Below are 22,398 nucleotides of genomic sequence, written 5' to 3'. Positions count from 1 at the left end.
CGGCGGAATTTCCAGCAGCACCGGAGCAATCCCGGAAATGGTTAACTGGTTCTACAGAAAAACCTGGATCAACTAGATTTGTAGGGTGTCCAAATATTTCTGTGTGCCCTCTGGTCCTCCTGCCTGTCCTCTAATATTTGAACAACAGTAGTCACATTGTGTCTGATGCCAAACATCCAGCAGAACATTCCTCACACACCTACACACACCACGGCCTGGCCACTGCCTTCTCTGACCGCCACACTACACAACTGCCTCTGTCACGCTGACCTATAAATGACAAGTGCATGCCACACGCACACACACACACACACACACACACACACACACACACACACACACACACACACACACACACACACACACACACACACAGTCATTGAGGATTAAGCGATGTAGGTCAATGTGAATGTGAATATGGTAATGGACTCTATTGGCGAAGTGGCTTCATGAACACTCTGTTTCTGTCTTCACTCTCAGTTCAGGGTAAGGAGTGCTTGCTCAACACAGCCAGTCAACTCCATGATAGGGGTGCATGAGATATTGACTCAATATCATTATCGCGATAACACGTTGCGCAATATTATATTATATATTATAAGTAAGTATGCAATATTTAGTTTATTTTGGCTATGTGGCTTAGTTGTGTTTGATTTAGAGCCCTCTTGAAACGCTATAATGATCATGTTTCATTGGCCAGTTACCGTGCCACTTGCACGTTAGTGCACATCAGTGCACGGATCCACTACATGACAAACCCTATGGAGCGTACCACGTGTGTGCGTATTTCGACAGAGTGACAGTGTGAGTGAAGAAATAGATAGAGACAACTAAACGGAACGAATCAGAGAAGCGAAAGAAAAGTTGTGTCCTGTTCTCTTTATTTATATATTTTATACTGTCCAACCAGTAGAACATGTCCTGTCCTGTAGACATGGTCCTTATATTTTATACTGTCCAACCAGTAGAACATGTCCTGTCCTGTAGACATTGTCCTTATATTTTATACTGTCCAACCAGTAGAACATGTCCTGTTCTGTAGACATGGTCCTTATTTATATATTTTATACTGTCCAACCAGTAGAACATGTCCTGTCCTGTAGACATGGTCCTTATATTTTATACTGTCCAACCAGTAGAACATGTCCTGTCCTGTAGACATGGTCCTTATATTTTATACTGTCCAACCAGTAGAACATGTCCTGTCCTGTAGACATGGTCCTTATTTATATATTTTATACTGTCCAACCAGTAGAACATGTCCTGTCCTGTAGACATGGTCCTTATATTTTATACTGTCCAACCAGTAGAACATGTCCTGTCCTGTAGACATTGTCCTTATATTTTATACTGTCCAACCAGTAGAACATGTCCTGTTCTGTAGACATGGTCCTTATTTATATATTTATACTGTCCAACCAGTAGAACATGTCCTGTCCTGTAGACATTGTCCTTATATTTTATACTGTCCAACCAGTAGAACATGTCCTGTCCTGTAGACATGGTCCTTATTTATTTATTTTATACTGTCCAACCAGTAGAACATGTCCTGTTCTGTAGACATGGTCCTTATTTATATATTTTATACTGTCCAACCAGTAGAACATGTCCTGTCCTGTAGACATGTCCTGTAGACATGGTCCTTATATTTTATACTGTCCAACCAGTAGAACATGTCCTGTCCTGTAGACATGGTCCTTATTTATATATTAATACTGTCCAACCAGTAGAACATGTCCTGTCCTGTAGACATGGTCCTTATATTTTATACTGTCCAACCAGTAGAACATGTCCTGTTCTGTAGACATGGTCCTTATTTATATATTTTATACTGTCCAACCAGTAGAACATGTCCTGTCCTGTAGACATGGTCCTTATTTATATATTTTATACTGTCCAACCAGTAGAACATGTCCTGTCCTGTAGACATGGTCCTTATTTATATATTTTATACTGTCCAACCAGTAGAACATGTCCTGTCCTGTAGACATGGTCCTTATTTATATATTTTATACTGTCCAACCAGTAGAACATGTCCTGTCCTGTCGACATGGTCCTTATTTATATATTTTATACTGTCCAACCAGTAGAACATGTCCTGTCCTGTAGACATGGTCCTTATTTATATATTTATACTGTCCAACCAGTAGAACATGTCCTGTCCTGTAGACATGGTCCTTATTTATTTATTCATGTTGGACCAGTTCAATATGACCATCAGATGAAATAAGCCTTGTGTTGTAAGAAAACTTGTTTTATTTGTTATGAATCTATTTTGATGCGTTTTCCCGTAACTTTTGTAATTTTACATATGTTTAAAAATATCAAAATTAATATCGATATCGCAATATTCATAATCGATATCTCAATATCACATTTTGTTAATATCGTGCAACCCTAGTCCATGATTCCCAGAAAGCCTTGTTTTCCCTCTGGGGTCTGGTGAAAATGGACAACCAAGCAGCTATGATTAGGTTTGGGTCGCGACGGATTTGTCCCGATACCGGCGCTAAAACAATACTTCTAAAACGGTGCAGGTGCCTAAACGGTGCCTGAACCTATGCTTTAAAAAAGATATATATAAAAAAATTAAAATAAAAACGACAGTCCACAACATTAAAGAATGCCTTGTTTATTGCTAAGGCCATATGGTAAATTTTTAATGATTTATTCAAAATGTAATAACAATAACTTACAATAATACAATAACTCACAATCCAATTACTTCCACTGTACAAAAGTGAAGCGTAAATCTCCCGGGTTACTGGCGCTGCCATCTTGTAATTTGGGAGCCCGAGTCTGTGCAGTACAGTAGTGATCGGGCGGTGGAGCCGCGGTATCCAAGTCCCGCCCATACACCCAGCCGACCAACAGCGAGTCAATCCTTGCTGTCAATCATTGCCTTTCGCTCCGTTTTTATAGCATCAAATAATAAAACCAAATCAGAAAAATGACCACTTGAACAAACATCAGCGTGATCACAACTAAGAACTAAAGGCATCCCTGTCTTTCTAAACTTCAAGATTTTGTTCCAGATCTGTCTATGTGTTGCTGAAAGCGGCTGTCTCCTGTGTCTTTCTCGACTAAGTTGCGTGACTGAAATAAATGAATTCCTCTTGTTCTTCTGCATCCCGGCCCTTCACTCCAGTGTGGATTAAATCTCATTTAATTTGAAAGTAGAATCAGATGAATGACAGTGTGTGAGGATGAGCATCTCCTCTTCTCGGTTCACTCTTCCTCCATTCTCATGGTTAATAACTTCATTAACCCCTGTCAGCTCTCGGCTCTGGTCCAGCGGCTGACACACACTAAATGTGGAGCTTGGAGTGTGTGTGTGTGTGTGTGTGTGTGTGTGTGTGTCTCTTCATTATTTAGGCAGCTTATTATAACAGCAAGTGATCTCCCTCAGCCCCGAGCACAAAACACTAATGGCTGCTCTTGGGTGAAAACCTTGTCGTACAATTTCTGTGATGTTCGTGAACTAACGATATCTCCACAGGCTGATGACCATTTCCAACCCGCCCGGGCTCATATAAGCCTTTAGCTCTTACCTAAAATACATTTCCAGGCAAGGAAATGAAACAATGCTGTTGTTCTTGTCAAGCTGACACTTTGGAGGTACAAGGTTTCTACCTGACAACTGTGTGACGCATGCAGGCAGAGCTGTGGACGTGTTCCACAAAAATCCTAATAACTGTGACATTTGGTGCTAATACCTGGGGCCAAACATTATATCAGGGCAGCTATTTTTAATTCACCACAAGCAGTAGTGACGGGACAGAAGATCATTGTATAACACACACACACACACACACACACACACACACACACACACACACACACACGCAAAGAGGCATAATAGAATTTGTGTTTGTCCCGATATGAAGCTCATTTCCTGTGATGTCGTGTGTGGTGAGTCAGTGATTTTTAATACTGGATTTCTATTGTTTGTGTGTGTGTGTGTGTGTGTGTGTGTGTGTGTGTGTGTGTGTGTGTGTGTGTGTGTGTGTGTGAGGCTACAGTTCTTGATCAGCATCTTATTTAAATGTTCTCTTCACCGTCTAAAACCAGATGCAGACCCTAACTTCTGTAAACTGCACGGATCACTTCTTCCTGCAGTAGGAAACAACTGATTTTAGAGACGTGTGTGAAAATAAAATCCTTCCATATCCTCACTACAGCCAGTTGTTCTTACATGTCACATAGTAATTAATTAGTTAATAACTTTATGTTGACGTACCAGAAATGGCAGAATTAAACCGTGAGAGCACATTGCAGCATCCACACTGGCACACCACTATCTGCACTTCCTCTTCAAAGAAGGCAAGCCTTTGGCGCATTATGGATCCAATAACTTAATTATTAGCTTTGCAGGATGAAGGATGAATAACATTGTATTCCATCACACAACTAACGTTAGCAAGCTGGCCAACCCATGAACACTGTAGCACTTAAAACGTACTGCCATCTCTGATCAGATGTAGAAAACCACTTGGTTACAGTCTGTTTAATTTCAAGACTTCTCTCTCACACTCTGCTTGTTTTGTTGAGTCAGACAGTGACTCATTCAGGACCAGGTAAATTAGCTGCCACTTTTTTTTTCATATTGCACCTCAGTGCACTACAATAAATACACAAACAAATGGTTTGGGACTCAGCGCACTGGAGTTATTCTCTGAAAAATTGGATTTCTATTTATTGAATCAAGAAAAAAAAATTTCTGAATGAAAGTGTGACACTACGAATCAGGATCAAATTGCATCATGAGATTCCCGCTACTACGAAAGTTTATTCTTTCCATACGCTGTGTGCTGGGTTGTGTGTTGGGCTGTGTGCTGATTGTGTGTTGGCTGTGTGTTGCTCTGTGTTGGGCTGTGTGTTGGGCTGTGTGTTGGCTGTGTATTGGGCTGTGTGTTGGTTGTGTGTTGGTTGTGTGTTGGCTGTGTGTTGGTTGTGTGTTGGCTGTGTGTTGGCTGTGTGTTGGTTGTGTGTTGGTTGTGTGTTGGTTGTGTGTTGGCTGTGTGTTGGCTGTGTGTTGGCTGTGTGTTGGTTGTGTGTTGGTTGTGTGTTGGCTGTGTATTGGGCTGTGTGTTGGCTGTGTGTTGGTTGTGTGTTGGCTGTGTGTTGGCTGTGTGTTGGGCTGTGTGTTGGCTGTGTATTGGTTGTGTTATGGGCAGCCTTCCCCTGTCCTGCCTGGATGTCTTTTCCTGTGTGTCTGTCTGTGTTGTGTCTTGTCTGTGTTTGTTTCTGTGTGGAGTACTGGAGGCGTGGTCCGTGATCTGGGTCAAGGGGCGTGGCCGCATCAACTCTGCTCAGCCGATCTCCGCAGCTGCAGCTCATTCATTCCTCATCACCTGCAATATTTAACCCGGGCTGATCTTCCTGTCGGCGCCAGTTCGTTAACCTCAACCCATGTGGTAACTTGGCTCTAACCCTGACGTATTCTAGTTGTTCCTGTGATTCCTTGCTGATACCTTGTCCTGTGTTCTCACTCTAGTTTCCGCTCAGTCCTGCTGCATCTCCACGGCGTCTGCATGCTCCAGTCTCACCTGCCAGCCTCCGTCTTCACTTCAGGAACCCACCAGTGATCTCGCCTCAGCCGGTCTCCTCTCGTGCTCCGAAACTGCCCGGACCAGTCTGGAGCTTCCCGGTTTAGGAACCATCGTCTGTCTCCTTGAGTACCTGTTGCTCTAATAAACCTTTTAAGACTATTACTGTGTCTGTGTGATATCTCTGCGTTCTGGGCCAAGACAAAACTTTAACAGAACGAACTGGCCATGGACCCTGCAGAGATTTCACACGCAACAGACGAAGACGGCATTTTTCGTGCTATCAAAAACCAAGGAGCTTTGCTAGGGCAGCACGACCAATTAATACATAAATTACTCGAGACAAATCAGCAATTATGCAATCAAGTGACTCAGCTTTCTACTCAAATTGCCACCCTGTCTTTTCCCAGTGCACCCAGTGTTTTGCCTCCTCCCACTCCTTCCTCTCGGTCTGCTTCCTCCGCCTTGGACTCCGCTTCATTCACCCGGGAACCCCCAGTGACCTCACCTGAGCCATTGTTTGGGGAGTTGAACAAGTGCAGAGGATTCTTGCTCCAATGCGGACTCATCTTCCAGCAGAAGCCGTTGTCGTTTGCCTCGGAATCATCCAAGGTACATTACGCTCTGGGGTTACTAAGGGGGAAGGCTCTAGTGTGGGCAGAGGCAATGTGCTCAAATCAACATCTCACCAGTTTAAACTTCTCTGATTTTTCTGCACGGTTAACCACCATTTTTGACCACCCTGACTATGTGGGCAATGCGTCCAAAAGACTGTTGGCGCTCAGCCAGGGTTCTGAGAGTGTGGCGGAGTACTCCATTGATTTTAGGACATTAGCAGCAGACTCGAGGTGGAACGAGGAGGCACTGCAGGGAGTATTTGTGCATGGTTTGAATCCTGTAATTAAAGATGAGCTAGCCCTTCGCGATGAACCCAGTAACCTGCACAGTCTCGTTTCCCTAGCCATTAAGATCGACAACAGGATTCGGGAGAGGAAACGGGAGAAGGACGGACCCACACACGCTTCAGCTCGGACATCCAAAGTATCTCGAATCTGCCCTTCGACTCCCCGGCGGGAGCTCCCGGCTGTTTCTGTCCCCGCCACGAGGGATGTGGAGGAACCCATGCAATTGGGTCGGGCCCGGTTACCCCCAGCTGAACGCTGGCGCCGCCGACAGGCAGGTGAGTGCCTGTACTGCGGTAATTCCTCCCACTTCCTTGCTAGTTGTCCAGTACGCCCAAAAGAAGGGGCTCGTTAGTCAGAGTGGGAACACTAGCGAGCCCTGTTCCAGAAATAGATCCCACATCTCCTCGCTTATCTCTCCCGGCTACCCTCCAATTTGGTTCACTTTCATTACCCCTTTCAGCCCTAATTGATTCGGGGGCAGAGGACAATTTCATTGACGCCAATCTGGTTAAACAAGCTAACATTCCCCTCGAATCACTCCCAGCTCCCATTAACGTGGCTACCATTGACCGCCAATTATTAGCCAAAGTCACTCACCAGACAGTCCCAGTCACCATCGTCCTGTCCGGTAACCATAGTGAGGAGATAGTCTTCAAGGTGGTGGCAGCATCATTCTCACCTCTCATTCTCGGTTTTCCCTGGCTCAGTACACACAATCCTCAAATTGACTGGAAACACAAGACCATAAACAACTGGAGTAGCTTCTGTCATTCTATGTGTCTCGGTTCAGCTATTCCCCCCAAGCTTGAAGACACCCCTGCTCCTGTAAAACCGCCTGATGTGTCCGGTGTGCCCAAAGAATATCTGGACTTAGCAGAAGTTTTTAGTAAGACAAGAGCACTATCATTGCCTCCCCACAGACCCTATGATTGTGCAATTGAGTTGTTTCCAGGAGCCCCCTTGCCTTCAAGCCGTCTCTACAACCTGTCCAGACCCGAAAGAGAGGCGATGGAGAGGTATATCGGGGATTCACTGGCTGCAGGTATTATCCGCCCCTCCACGTCTCCTGTGGGGGCGGGTTTCTTCTTCGTGGACAAAAAAGACAAAACATTACGGCCCTGTATAGATTTCCGCGGATTAAACAATATCATGGTAAAGAACAAATACCCATTGCCACTCATAAACTCTGCTTTTGAACCCCTTCAGGGAGCCACGGTTTTCTCGAAACTGGACCTCCGCAATGCTTACCACCTCGTCCGGATCCGGCAAGGAGATGAGTGGAAAACAGCTTTCAATACTCCACTCGGACACTTCGAATACCTGGTAATGCCCTTTGGACTAACTAATGCGCCAGCAGTTTTCCAGTCAATGGTCAATGATGTTTTGAGAGATATGTTGAACCGGTTCGTGTTCGTCTACCTGGATGACATTTAGATTTTTTCCAAGTCTCTTCAGGAACATACATCTCATGTCCGACAGGTCCTTAAACGCCTCCTGGAGAACAAGCTTTTTGTAAAAGCAGAAAAGTGTGAATTCCACCGTGAGTCAGTGCCATTCCTGGGGTTCATTATTTCTAGGGGGCAGGTATCCGCTGACCCCGACAAAATTAAAGCTGTAACTGAATGGCCCATACCTCTGTCTCGCAAACAGTTACAGCGTTTCTTGGGGTTTGCTAATTTTTACAGGAGGTTTATCAAGGGTTTTAGCAGAGTAGTAGCGCCCCTTACCAAACTCACTTCCCCTAAGATCCCATTCGAGTGGTCCCCTGAGGCAGACCAGGCCATGAAAACCCTGAAGGAGCTGTTCTCCACCTCCCCAGTGCTCGTTCACCCAGATACTTCTCTGCCTTTTATCGTTGAAGTGGATGCGTCGGATTCAGGAGTTGGGGCCGTCCTCTCACAGCGCTCCTCCTCGGACCAAAAACTCCATCCGTGCGCCTTCTTCTCTAAGAAGCTGTCTCCGGCGGAGAGACACTATGACGTGGGGAACCGTGAGCTGTTGGCCGTGAAGTTGGCCCTAGAAGAGTGGAGACATTGGCTGGACGGAGCCGAGCAGCCGTTTGTGGTGTGGACCGACCACAAAAACCTGGCGTTTATCCAGTCAGCCAAAAGACTAAACTCCCGCCAAGCAAGATGGGCCATCTTCTTCAGTAGGTTCAATTTTACCCTTACTTACCGTCCTGGCTCACGTAATGTAAAACCTGATGCTCTGTCCCGCCAGTTTTCTGTCTCTGAGGAGTCCGGTGAGCCTGACCCCATCTTGCCGCCTACCTGCGTTGTGGCCTCGGTCCGCTGGGAGATCGAATCCCGCATCAGGTCAGCCCAAGAATCCGACCCTGGACCAGCAGATGGACCACCCGGCCGACTATATGTTCCTGCGGCGGTGCGTCCTGAGGTGCTGCAGTGGGTCCATTCGTCCCGTTTCGCCTGCCATCCAGGGAGGCAACGCACGCTCACGTTGCTCAAGAGGCATTTCTGGTGGCCGGCGGCTGAAGCTGATGTCCGGGCTTATGTGGCAGCATGCTCCATCTGCGCCCGAGGTAAAGTCTCCCACCAGTCTCCCTCGGGGTTACTGCAGCCCCTACCGGTCCCAAGTCGTCCCTGGTCCCACATCGCCCTGGACTTTGTCACCGGCCTGCCAGTATCTGAAGGTAATGATACTATACTCACCATTGTGGACAGATTCTCTAAGTCTGTCCACTATATAGCATTACCGAAATTACCGACTGCCAGTGAGGCAGCGGACCTCTTGGTCGTACATGTATTCTGTCCCCATGGAATACCTGTAGACATTGTTTCTGACAGAGGCCCACAGTTTATTTCACAAGTCTGGAAAGACTTTTGTTCTGCTCTCGGTGCTTCCGTAAGTCTCTCCTCAGGATTCCATCCCCAGACGAACGGCCAGACTGAGAGAGCCAACCAGGATCTGGAGGCATCTCTTCGATGCGTGGCGGCTCAGCATCCGTCTTCGTGGGCGAAACACCTGCCCTGGATTGAGTACGCCCACAATTCCCTGACCACCTCTGCTACCGGTCTGTCCCCCTTCGAGGCTTCGCTGGGGTATCAACCTCCGCTGTTTCCCGATCAGGAAAAGGATCTGGCTGTCCCCTCTGTTCAGGAGAACTTATGACGCTGTCAGCAGGTTTGGCGCGACGCTCGGGAGGCGTTGCTGAAGACCACGGAGCGGAATAAGAACTCGGCAGATCGGCACAGGGTCCCAGCTCCCCAGTACCAACCTGGTCAACAGGTATGGCTATCCTCCAGAAACATTCCTCTACGGGTCGAGTCTCGCAAGCTGGCGCCACGGTTTCTAGGCCCTTTCGTCATAGATGCCATAATCAATCCCTCTGCTGTGCGGCTAAAGTTGCCGCGGACCATGAGGTGTCATCCCACCTTCCACGTATCTCAGCTGAAACCAGTCTCGTCCAGTCCCCTGTGTCCACCTGCTGATCCTCCTCCTCCTGTTCGCATTATCGATGACCATCCAGCCTATACCGTCCAGAGATTGCTGGACGTTCGTCGGCGGGGACGGGGCCTCCAGTATTTGGTTGACTGGGAGGGGTACGGACCAGAAGAGCGTTCCTGGATTCCTAGGAGTTTCATTTTGGACCCGCAATTGGTGACGGATTTCCATCGCGCTCACCCTGACAAAGTGAGGCCTAGAGGGACGCCAGGAGGCGTCCGTTGAGGGGGGGGTCCTGTTATGGGCAGCCTTCCCCTGTCCTGCCTGGATGTCTTTTCCTGTGTGTCTGTCTGTGTTGTGTCTTGTCTGTGTTTGTTTCTGTGTGGAGTACTGGAGGCGTGGTCCGTGATCTGGGTCAAGGGGCGTGGCCGCATCAACTCTGCTCAGCCGATCTCCGCAGCTGCAGCTCATTCATTCCTCATCACCTGCAATATTTAACCCGGGCTGATCTTCCTGTCGGCGCCAGTTCGTTAACCTCAACCCATGTGGTAACTTGGCTCTAACCCTGACGTATTCTAGTTTTCCTGTGATTCCTTGCTGATACCTTGTCCTGTGTTCTCACTCTAGTTTCCGCTCAGTCCTGCTGCATCTCCACGGCGTCTGCATGCTCCAGTCTCACCTGCCAGCCTCCGTCTTCACTTCAGGAACCCACCAGTGATCTCGCCTCAGCCGGTCTCCTCTCATGCTCCGAAACTGCCCGGACCAGTCTGGAGCTTCCCGGTTTAGGAACCATCGTCTGTCTCCTTGAGTACCTGTTGCTCTAATAAACCTTTTAAGACTATTACTGTGTCTGTGTGATATCTCTGCGTTCTGGGCCAAGACAAAACTTTAACAGGTTGTGTGTTGGCTGTGTGTTGGCTGTGTATTGGGCTGTGTATTGGGCTGTGTGCTGGTAGTGCGTTGGGCTGTGTGCTGGTTGTGTGTTGACTGTGGGTTGGGTTCTGTGTTGGCTGTGTGTTGGGCTGTGTGTCTGGCTGTGTGTTGGGCAGTTTTTTGGCTGTGTGTTGGGTTGTGTGTTAGCTGTGTGTTGCTGTGTTTTGGGTTGTGTGTTGGCTGTGCGTTGGCTGTGTGTTGGGCTGTGTATTGGGCTGTGTGCTGGTTCTGTGTTGGGCTGTGTGCTGGTTGTGTGTTGACTGTGGGTTGGGTTCTGTGTTGGCTGTGTGTTGGGCAGTTCTTTCGCTGTGTGTTGGGCTGTGTGTTGTCAAACATGTTTGAAATGATCAGGACAGCCCAGAGGAGTCTGAAGTCACACAAGACAGACTTCCTGCTAAAAGAGGGGGTTGGGAAAGTTCAGAGTGAGAGTTCATCCACGTGCACACACGCACACACACACACACACACACACACACACACACACACACACACACATGCATGCATGTACATAGAGAGGGAGTGAGTGAAGGGGGTTTTGCACAAACAGTCCCTCTGTCAGTGTGATGTCAGAGTTTGTCGAGGTCAGGGGTCAGGCACAAAAAATGATGTGACGGGTTGATTAAACCTCACACACACACACAAACACACACACACACACACACACACACACACACACACACACACACACACACACACACAGCAGAAGTTAACATTTTGTCAGAAACTGACGATAAGAAGAGCCACATCAGAACTGAAATAAAATATAATAAACAGAACATTCAAGTGAAATCATAAAAGAAGCTTTTGTACAAAAGGCTTGTGCAGTTGTGTCTCTCATGCCTCCATCCTGGAGGTCAACAGTCTTTATCAGCTGGTAATCTCTTTCAATATGGGCCTGCAAAGTGTGAATGCATGCTATTCACTGCACAGTAACAGCCATTCAGAGCTGTCGGGGCCATTATCATAAAACTGTGGCATGAATGCCACCCTGTCAGTGCGACATAAAGAAGACAAAACACACTGGATTGCCTATTGAAGAGACAGACACACTGTCTTTACAGTGGCGCGTCAGTCCCACTCTGATGGGACGCAGTGTGACGGACACAGCAGCACTACGTGTGTGTGATCCAGGCATGTAACTGAACATGTGATGGAAGTGAGTATCAAACCTCAATAACTTTTGGTACAGACAGTAACTGTGTCTGTAGCAAATCAAACACTGTCAAGTACCGAAAAAGTTACCAAAAGAATGTTGAGTTTTATTAAAAAGTCCCACCTTACCATCCCTACTGGTGATTATACTGAACTGATGCTCGCAGACTGACAGAGTGGAGGATCAGTCACGCCAGAGGCAGCACTTTGTTCTACTGTGTCAGACAATCAGCTCTTTGACAGTAAAGCAAAACGACAGCCGCTGCAGGGAGCAGCCTATGGGATGTGTCGAGCATGGACCCAATCACCTTCCTGTGTCACACACCATCCTCTGGATGTACATAGCTGCCTCTTCTGCAGCCAGCACAATAAACGGAAGTAAAGCATTGCTTCTCTGCCACTTAAATTACTTCTACAACCAACTGTCTTCTTTTTCTCATATTATATCATGTCTTTTATGACATTACTGTGTCCAGTGTACAGAAAGTTGGATCAACCAATGAGCTTGTTTGAAATGCAGAGCCACACAGCACATTGTCAAGATGTGTAAACCTTAGTTTCCCTCAGTTACCCACAATGTAGTCTGGATTAGGGCTGCACAATTAATCGCAATTTTATCGAATTTGCAATATGGACTAGTACAATATCCAAATTTCAGGTGGGGGCGCAATATTTGTGTCAAACCATTCTGAGTTAAGTATTGTGGTGCTGCAGAGAAGTCCCGGCCTACAAATCCTATTCTACAGAAATCTTTGTTTGGTACAGAATCTCACAAAAATCACACTATAATCATTTTAATTTTTTAAAATTTCAACGTGATATCATGACTTCGCGTAAACATACACGCCACTTTCTAAAGCCACGTGGCGTGTTATCGCAAGGCTACGTGTTATCGCGAGGCTACGGTTGGTTTTCACATCACACGCGGGGGAAAAGAAAAAACGGTTGGGCTTAGGAAAAGAAGAACTGGGTTGGGCGTAAATTCACACGCAATCGCAAGGTAATGTAAGTCAATGGAGGCCAAACGGCGTTGATAAACACGCTGAAAAGCGAGTGTGCGTCTTCATAACACGCCAATAATGGCATACGAATTGGTGTGTCATACATACGCCACTTCATGAGATCAGTCTGAAAATGTTGATATTTTTCAATGAAAATGGGAATAATGATACAAAAATTATCATTTACTCCAATATCGTGAATCACATCGCAATCGCAATATCAGTCAGAATAAATATTTTCCTCATATCGTGCAGCCCTAGTCTGGATCAACAGAAGAACATTTCCAGGATAAAGCCTGACCTTCCACTCTCTGTGTGTTGCCATTCTTGAACTCTGTTCGTTTTGGGAAACAACAACAATCTCCGAGCTAGCAAGTTACACGCTGAAAATGTAAGAAAAAGTTTTGAAGAAAATGGAAATGTGGATGGTGCATCAAGACAGGCCTGCTTGGTTCCTTCGGGGAATGATATATACAAAGAATATGTTTAGGGCATTTCCTATATATATATAGATACACTGGTAAAAAAAGATGGATGACGCGTCTCCACTTCATCCCACTGTATAAAAGTGAGGCCAAAATGATCGGGCGGTGGAGCCACGGTATCCAAGTCCCGCCCATACACCCAGCCGACCAATCGCAACTCAATCCCAGCTGTCAATCGTGATGTTTCAGCCCGTTTCTATAGCATCAAATAACTCAGTGTTTCTCAAATGGTGGTACTCGCACCCTTTGGGGTACTTTGGAGTACTGCAGGGGGTACGGGAGATTTTCTTATGCATAATTCCTTAAATATTTATACTATAATAAGGACTACATTTAGTGATGGATTCTAAACATGTTAAAAGAAGGCTAGTATGTAAGTGTTTTTTAGTTACAAGGTTGTTGTTTAGCTTAAATAGGTGCAGCGCTGTATTGTACCTCTTATATAGGGTTTTTTCTAACAAAAAAGATTTGCGCTGTTCACGGGGTACTTGGCTGAGAAAATATTTCAAAAGGGGTACATTATTGAAAAAGGTTTGAGAACCACTGAAATAACTAATAAAAATACAACTGATCAGAAAAGGGGTGATCTAAATGTTTTGGCTTCACTTTTGGGGAGCTGTCAAGCTGTCTATGTTCGTACTGTTTTGGTCACCTCCTGACTCTACTGCCACAATCAGGCAGAAACATCCAGCTGGAAGATCAAAGGCAACTAAACATCGAGCATTCATCCCATACATGGGAATCTCTAAAACTGGGCCAACCATGTACCTCGAAAAAACACTTGCATTTTAAATGAGCCTAAACTTGGTTTGATACTAATATACATATATATGTTATGTTATGTATAGCTACTTCACATCATTGGCTGCCAACTATGGGGAGAATATGCGCAGTGAGAGAAACCAGCTCAATGAATATAGTTCACATATAGATTTTAAGAGATACATGCAGCAGCAATCCACACAGTATGCAGTCTCATTCAGTGGCTTCAACACTGATCAGCACTCCAAGCAGTAAAGTAACCGTGTGGACCAAACCGTTGGGTTGGGTTGCTTCATTATAACGTTTAATGTTTGCTGTGACATTGTTATGCTAACTGTGTATAACATGTCTTATAGTTCATGAGTCTACTTTTGATCCTAATATAGTCTTACAATCTCTAACTTATTTTTTAAATATGTAAAATCACTGATTCATCTGATGCGTGAACAGCATTAACATTTAAACTAACAGATTTCTAACATGTCCGGGCCACAGGGTGACGAAACTGACATCTATCATCGGGCTCTGGCTAAAGAGTGAACAAGTGCACTTTAAAATGTTTTCTTTATGTCAACCTGTGAGTGACACTACTACAGCTCACGATATCTACAATATGTCCATCATGGCTTCAGTCTAAAGCTGTGTCAATACGTTCAGTTCACGTCTTTGGAATTAATGCATACCTTATTTTTAAGGTACAATCTCTACTGATACAATATTTGAATCAATATCAAATGAGACTGTATTAAAATATGCGTTGACACACATCAGCGTTCAGGTGTTAGGACTCCACTCCATGCTGTCACACCTACCTCCACCTGTGGCGCCCCCTGCAGGCAGTCAAACATTCTACAGAACACCTGCAGGACAACAGAATATACACAGCACATACATGAGCCGAGAAACATGTGTGGCAAAGAGTCTTTTCTTCTTTCTCTTTGTGAATGTGTATATGTTCATAAAATATGACGTCAATAACAGTCCATCAGCTCGAGCTGTGGCAGACAGTGTTAAAGTGTGCCTTACCCCCAGTTCATATATTATCTGAAATCTCAAACACACACACACACACACACACATGTTACTATGGCAACCAAGCCTGAAGGGCCAGAGCATCAGTCTGGACTGATCTAGATTTGCTGATAAAACACACACACACACACACACACACACACACACACACACACACACACACACACACACACACACACACACACACACACACACAAATGCTGGTTCGGCTGAAATCTGTTCATCTGACATGATGGGGAAGACGCAGTTTGATAACAGATTGACTGCATTTATGAACACTGACTGACTGACTGTGTGTCTGTCTGTCTGTAGGTAGATCATGTGACCAATATGAGAATGATTTAGATTCAACACAAGAATGCATAATGACATTTTGTGTCAGCAAAAAAAAATTTCAGCAACCTTCCAAGATCTGCTTAGGAAATACATATAGGAATACATACGATACGATTCCTAGTTGGAACCGGTTCTCAATGCCCAATCCTACCTCCACGTGGACAAACTGATGGCTGATCCCATTCTCTCTGACATAAAGCCAGCATTTAGCCTACTGGAAGTCTGACTCCTGTAAACACACAGATCCATTGACATCATCACATTGCAGAGGAGAGGAGAGGCAGCAGGACAGATCAGTCCCTCCAAGTTCTCCAGAGGCGGTGTCTTTTTATAGGCCATCAGAAGTGGAGTAGGCTAATTAGCATGTAGCCTTTATACAGAGCAGCAGAACACTAGGCCATGGGCTGCACTGTCTGCTGCTGGAATACCTTTCAACAGCCCAACGTCCTCTGTTAGCTTCAGAGCTGATATTAACTATGATTACCAATGAGTTTTAAAGCATCAAGCTGCATCAGTCACCTTTTGTCCCCAACTGGCTGCTCTCTAATCCACGTGATATGTAGAATAGAAGAGATTTAAGTAGATTACAGATTGATTTTCACCATCAGGGCTCCTGCACAACCTGCCTGAGGTGTGAGGCTGTCAGATAATAACAATAACTACTGCTCATAATAATCTTCTCTTTATCTTTCACCAACAGCTGACAAACACTTACTATAGATGTCCCAGAACTCTTTAGTCTTTTAAAATGATAAAATACACAAAGATATCTGATAGAGGTGGGGGGAAAAATCCAAAATCATATATATCATGGTTTGTTTTTCGACGATTTTTTAAAATCGATTCTTTTCCCTAGAATCGATATTTATTTATTTTGACCAATGATTGAGCTAAATGTTTTCTGTTGCTATGGTACCGCTGACGGCGACTACATCATATCAGTTTCCAGCAGAACAGAGGGAAAGCAGAAAAAGCAGAAAGATGTTATGTTCTTCTTTACAAAGTAAATAAATGTCAGACTGACTGACTGACATAAAATGTCATCCTTCTTAGAAAACTATCAGTTTTTAGAAATGTCTCATGATATATTGTCTCTAGAAGTGTTTTATTCAACTGTTGTTTTTGTTACAGAACAAACGAAAATCCCAATACTCAACACTATCGAATCCAAGGGTGTAACTTTGGGTTCAACATTGGGGGGGTTGAGATCTCCAACTATGGGAGATCGAGGGACATGTCTGCATGTATTGAAAAAAGAAAATAAAAACATTGAAAAAAAAACCCGTCAAAAGTTGGAAAAAGCACCAAAGACTTCAGAAAAAAAAAGGCAACGAAAACGTCGAAAAAAAGTCTCCAAAAAACCTTACAAAAGGAAAGAAAAACTCAGAAAAAAGCAGCAAAAATATTGAAAAGGAACAAAAACGGAAATGTGTCATGGTTTGTTTTTGAATAGAAAATCGATTCGGAAAAACGGAAAAGGCAAGTTTTGATGGGGTGCCCCTGGCACCCATGTATCGTGAAAGAATAAAAATAAAAAAGCAGATCGTCCCAGCCATAATATCGGTGTGTGAATGCTCCCAGGAACATAGGAATCATGTCGATGGGACATTCACAGCCTTAGTTCTGTCAATAATCCTCAGGAAAAAACTTATTCTCACATATTTTGTCACTCGTACTGTTTTTCATGTTCTAGTGTAAGGGCTATATGTTGAGATTGTTGCACCGGGGTTCCCATCATGCTTTGGATGATGTAAACAGAAAGTATAATGTTGCTGTGGAATCAGTGAGCACTTTTTCTTTCTTTGCATTTACGTAAATCTGCACAATGGAAGCATATTTTGAATATGATCTCTAAGCAGATGTATCCACATTAACCACTGGGAAGAGTAAGTCACGCTGATGCCAGCGATGTGTGTCTGATGTCTTCTTAGAGTCAGAACTCATTTTGGCATTTTGATGCAAACTGCATCAATGCAGTCCTGCACACTCTTGTTCCTGCCCTCTAGCCGTCCAGATTTGATTAATGCAGCTTTTAAAGTATTTTATATGATGAACAACAGTGTGCAGCGTAACAAGGACTTTATATTATGAAGAAACAACCCTTTAACTTCATTTTAATTTGTTATGTTTTGTTGTTTGTACAACTCTTTCTCACACAGACCAAAAAAAGGTAGAATTAGGGAATTGAAGGAAGGGAAGGGTGGGTGAAAGAGAGGAGCAGCAACATGTCAGTTTGGATGAGGCACACAGGAATATGACTGACCTACATTATTCTAACGCACCAGAGGGAGAGGGGAGCCGTCTTATATATTAAGTAGAATATTTACATTCATTCATGCTATAAGCCAGGAAGCATTGGGATTCATTGAGCAGTAAAGTTCATTTGAACTGTTATTAGCTAAGTGGTAGGGCTGCACGATATGAGGAAAATATCTAATTGCGATTATTTTGACTCATATTGCGATATGATTCATGATATTAGAAGAAATGATTATTTTGTATCATTATTCATCATTTTCATTGAAAAATATTTAAATTTAAAAAGATTATAATGTGATTTTTGCGAGGATCTGTACCAAACAAAGATGTTTTCTGTAGTCTGTAGGATAGGATGTGTAGGCTGGGACGTCTCTGCAGCACCACAATACTTCATTCAGAATGGTTTGACACATATTTTGCCTTTACCAAATATTGCGCTGCCTAAGGTACGTACGTGGAGATACAGACCCTACGCTGTAGCCTGAAGTGCACCTCTCAAAAAATATGCTACATATCACTCCCCCTCTCCCTCTCCTTTCACGTCTAAGCTGTCCTATCGGGTGAAGGCCTAAAATGGCAAGAAAAAAAAAAAAATTATTTTAAAATATGTAACTACACGTCGCGGCGAAGCATACCGCAACAACTGTGATTGGTCCGCTTGGCCGTGGCGTGGTAGCGTTGCATTTCTCCCGACTCATGTCCTGGTTCTCCTTCTCCATAACAACATGAAATCAAGGAGAGGGTTAACTTCTCCTGCTCCAGATCTCCCACCGTGGTCAGAAAGAACAGGGGAGACACTTTGTTTCTCTCACTATGACTCTAGAGTCACTACTCACTCTGAAGATAATCACCATCACTCTCTCACTCTCTCTACCACACACACACACACACACACACACACACATGCTGTCTCTGCTATCAACGCACACACTAACGCACAAGTATGAACTTCAGGCCATCAAAGGTCATTGGTCGATGCAAAACAGAACATCTTCAATCAACTCATGAGTTGTAGTGATGAGAGTTCGTAGAGAAGGAGGCTCATTTCAGTGACCCGCCTATGGTGAGTGGCGGATGCTAATTTTGGACCCTGCTTATTTCTTTCTGCTTAATTACATTTTCCACAGCTAGTAATCTCCTAACGCCTATGATATCACCTCATTAGACACAAGATGTTTTGGCAGGTTTCTGTCCACTCGTGTCAGTTCAGTCGTCTGGGAGTGAACTGAATCAAAGAGCAAAGACAGAGCTAAGACCTTGAAAAGTGATTTTTATAAAATGACCTACTTCAACACATTCTGACCTTTACAGCATGAACGACTCTCATCCAAGTTCCCCCGATGCTTAAAGCTGCACAAATCAATATTTTCATTCGAACGGATGACATGACTGTGTGTAATGTGAAAGGTGTCACTCTGAGTGAAGAACCCACAGAGAGTGATCGCCAACCTTGCAGTTTGCAATATTTAAGAGTCTTTCAATTTTTTTGGTTTTCTGGCCCACAACCTTACCATTTAGGTTGAGTCTCACAGCTCTCATCAGCAGCAGCTGTTTCCAGATGAGCAGAATTCATGCTAATCTATTAATCTATTAATCAAAATATATTTTGTGTCCGAGACTGCGTGATCATCAAAATCAATAGTCTTCATTCTCTGGGGACCATGAACATGCGCTGCAATCACGATGGCAATGCAGCGCCTGTGTGACATTTTGACCTGAGTAGTGCCAGAGGAAAGCATGAGGATTCATCCTCTGGGGAACATGAACATTTGTACTAAATGTCATGAGCAGTTGATGAGATGCTGTGAGACCTTTGCTTCAGCAGTGAAGCACAAAGGGCACAGGGCAGTAAGTATAATCTCAAACCACTGTAATAACCCTGTACAAATGAGGACAAAGGACCTATTTTTTTTGAAGTTACAACAGTTTGAGGGAACTGGCCTTCTCTTACATAAGGCCTGGTGGGAGACTACTGTAATGTGAGCGGGAATAATCCTGACCTAATTTCAGTGCTACACACCTCCAGCGAGGTCAAGAATGCGTTTGAGAGATGTACAATACAAATACATAGTGGTGCATAGTCTGGCCTGTCACACACACACACACACACACACACACACACACACACACACACACACACACACGGTGCAGCCTGGCTCATGTCCCCCCCCCCCCCCCGCTCCCCCTTCTGTCTGGCCGAAGGAATGCTCCGTTTCCTGTGTGTTGTGATCCGTGTACGCTGACTGTGTCCCAGCGGGCCTCCTCACAGATCCCAGCAGCGTGATAAGGAAGTTGCCTCCTCTAGTAGATACAGCAGCTACTGAACCCACCACTCTGATTCTCAGACAAATCTACATTCCAACTTTCAGCCATTTTTACACATTCCTGCTCTGCTCTAAACATCTCTCAAGTCTACATCTGTGACATCTGTATGCATGCATGAGGTGGCACACTTATATCATCTACTGTATATGTCATTTTCTCTTGCAATATCGATATCCACGTCATGGTATAGTCAATGTCTCATGTGTCAAACTCAAGGCCCGCAGAGCAAATCTGGCCCCTCGCAAATTTTGATCAGGCTCCCATATTTATTTAGGTTCAAAATAAATTTTGGCCCGCCTAGTTTTTTGACGCATAATTTTTGCATAATTTTTTTTCCAACGTTCTTGGCATTTTCTTCGACATTTTTGTCGACCAAACTGTAAGTGGGAAGACTATATGACACATGCAATAATAATAAATGATAAATAATCAAAGATATTTGACTTTTCTAAGAAATAAAAGCAATGTCTGGCCCTTGATGTGATTCACAGCTAAATACAAGTGGAACAGTAATAACTACTTGGCTCACAGCCGTGAGATCTTGGGAGATGTTTGGTGCTGCTTAAGCTAAAGACTCAACTCGTTTCATAATGATGAGGAAGTTGCTCAGACTGTAATTCTCTTACAGTTCCACTGATTTATTTTTATTTCAGTGCCAAGCAAAGGCTCCCTTCACATCTCCAGAGACCTAAATATGTCTCATGGGAGCTGTAGTTGTAGGTAAAAATAGAACAGTTGTTACATCTTTGTAAAAATAGCAATGGGTCAGATTTGTATTACCCAGTACAGTGGCAAGTGCAGAAATACACTGCTGCTAAGGGCTGACTTGTTTCTAGTACTTCATGTGTAGTACTTGTGTCCGTGCAGGCTGAATATAAAGATGCTTAAACCAGGAGCTTGAAGAACAACGTAACACCATGTTTTAGATTGACCACTCCTCCTTCACATACTCAGAAAAAATATTCAACTCTGAATCAGATTCACTCGATGTACCAGCCGTTTTTGTACTCAGAACATTAAATGTACAGTATGTAACTTAAGATCCTGGATAACAGCCAGGGACAGGATGTAACAGCACTGTCTGTGCCGTCCGTACTGTGTAGGCAAGGAGTCCACACGGTTCTGTTTATACTGGCAGTGGAATGTAACTAAGTACATTTACTCCAGTACTGTACTTCAGTCCAAATGTTGAGGTACTTGTACTTTGAGTCTTTTCTTTTCATGCCACTTTCTACTTCTACTCCGCTACATTTCAGATAGAAATATTATACTTTTGCCTCCACTACATTCATCTGTTACAGCTTTAGTTACTAGTTACTTTACACATTAAGATTTCTGCACACAAAACACATGTAGTTTATAAAATGAAAAATAAAATGTAAAAACAGGGGATCTTGCAGGAGTGGCATTACTGACTGGACTGAGAGATACTTTGCTGAAGCAACGGCACAAAACACAACGAGAGATCTCTAACGGTATTATGAGAAGCATTAAAATATTTTCAGTTCATTTTGAAACTGCGTGGGGGACATATTAGACTATGGCGGGGCGCCACAGTCTGGTTAAGGAATGGGAAACACAGCTTGAATGTTAGATGTGAGATGGTGTCAGACTTTAGTCTTTTCAAAGTCTGTTCAAAGTCTTCTAGTGTCTGGTAGGCATCAGTCTAGTTCAATTCAGTTTAATGCAGCTAAATATTACAGTATAGAGATCCATGACACACAGATATTTATGTGAGCTGCAGTCCCCTTAACGAGTGTGTGTGTGTGTGTGTGTGTGTGTGTGTGTGTGTATGTGTGTGTGTGCGCTGACTCAGTGTATTTTCTCGAAATCATCATTCTATCAGCACAGACACGAATGCTCTTTTTATACCTTTCTTCCACTGTCCATTGTTGCGCACATTAGCAGAGTGCCACCACACCCACACCCACACCCACACCCACACACACACACACACACACACACACAGACACCTAATGAATGTAACATCTGGAGCAGTCAGCAGAAATTCTCGGTGTTAAAAGCTTGACTCAGCAGAAACCACAGCGGCTGCTACCACCACTAGTGCACACACAGCTTCACCTATATGTCATTTTTATCTCGCAATGTCGATACATACGTCATGGTATAGTCAATGTGATGTTAAAATCAACTGTGTACAGGAATGTCAGTTTTAATACATGATCTGCACAACATCTGCATTACCATAAAGATCCAACAGTCCGGCTCATTGATTATAACATTGCCGACAATCACC

At 44.2% G+C, this 22,398-nt stretch overlaps 1 protein-coding gene across 2 annotated transcripts in view; it reads right to left on the bottom strand.

The window, feature by feature from the left end:
* Positions 1-22,398, bottom strand: part of bcar1 (BCAR1 scaffold protein, Cas family member) — a 92,111-nt gene that overhangs the window by 50,062 nt on the left and 19,651 nt on the right. Inside the window, exon 2 of one of the 2 annotated variants that reach the window (XM_031285526.2) lies at positions 15,002-15,049. The exons of the other annotated variant lie outside the window; for it this stretch is intronic. Within the exon in view, the coding sequence (XP_031141386.1) occupies positions 15,002-15,049 (48 nt within the window). The remainder of the gene's footprint in view (positions 1-15,001; positions 15,050-22,398) is intronic. 2 annotated transcript variants of the gene reach the window in all.

This window comes from Sander lucioperca, chromosome 7, assembly GCF_008315115.2.
Source record: "Sander lucioperca isolate FBNREF2018 chromosome 7, SLUC_FBN_1.2, whole genome shotgun sequence".
In the NCBI taxonomy this organism is placed as follows: domain Eukaryota; kingdom Metazoa; phylum Chordata; class Actinopteri; order Perciformes; family Percidae; genus Sander; species Sander lucioperca.
The sequence above is the reverse complement of the archived record's forward strand: the minus strand, read 5'-3'. Positions and strand labels throughout refer to the sequence as shown.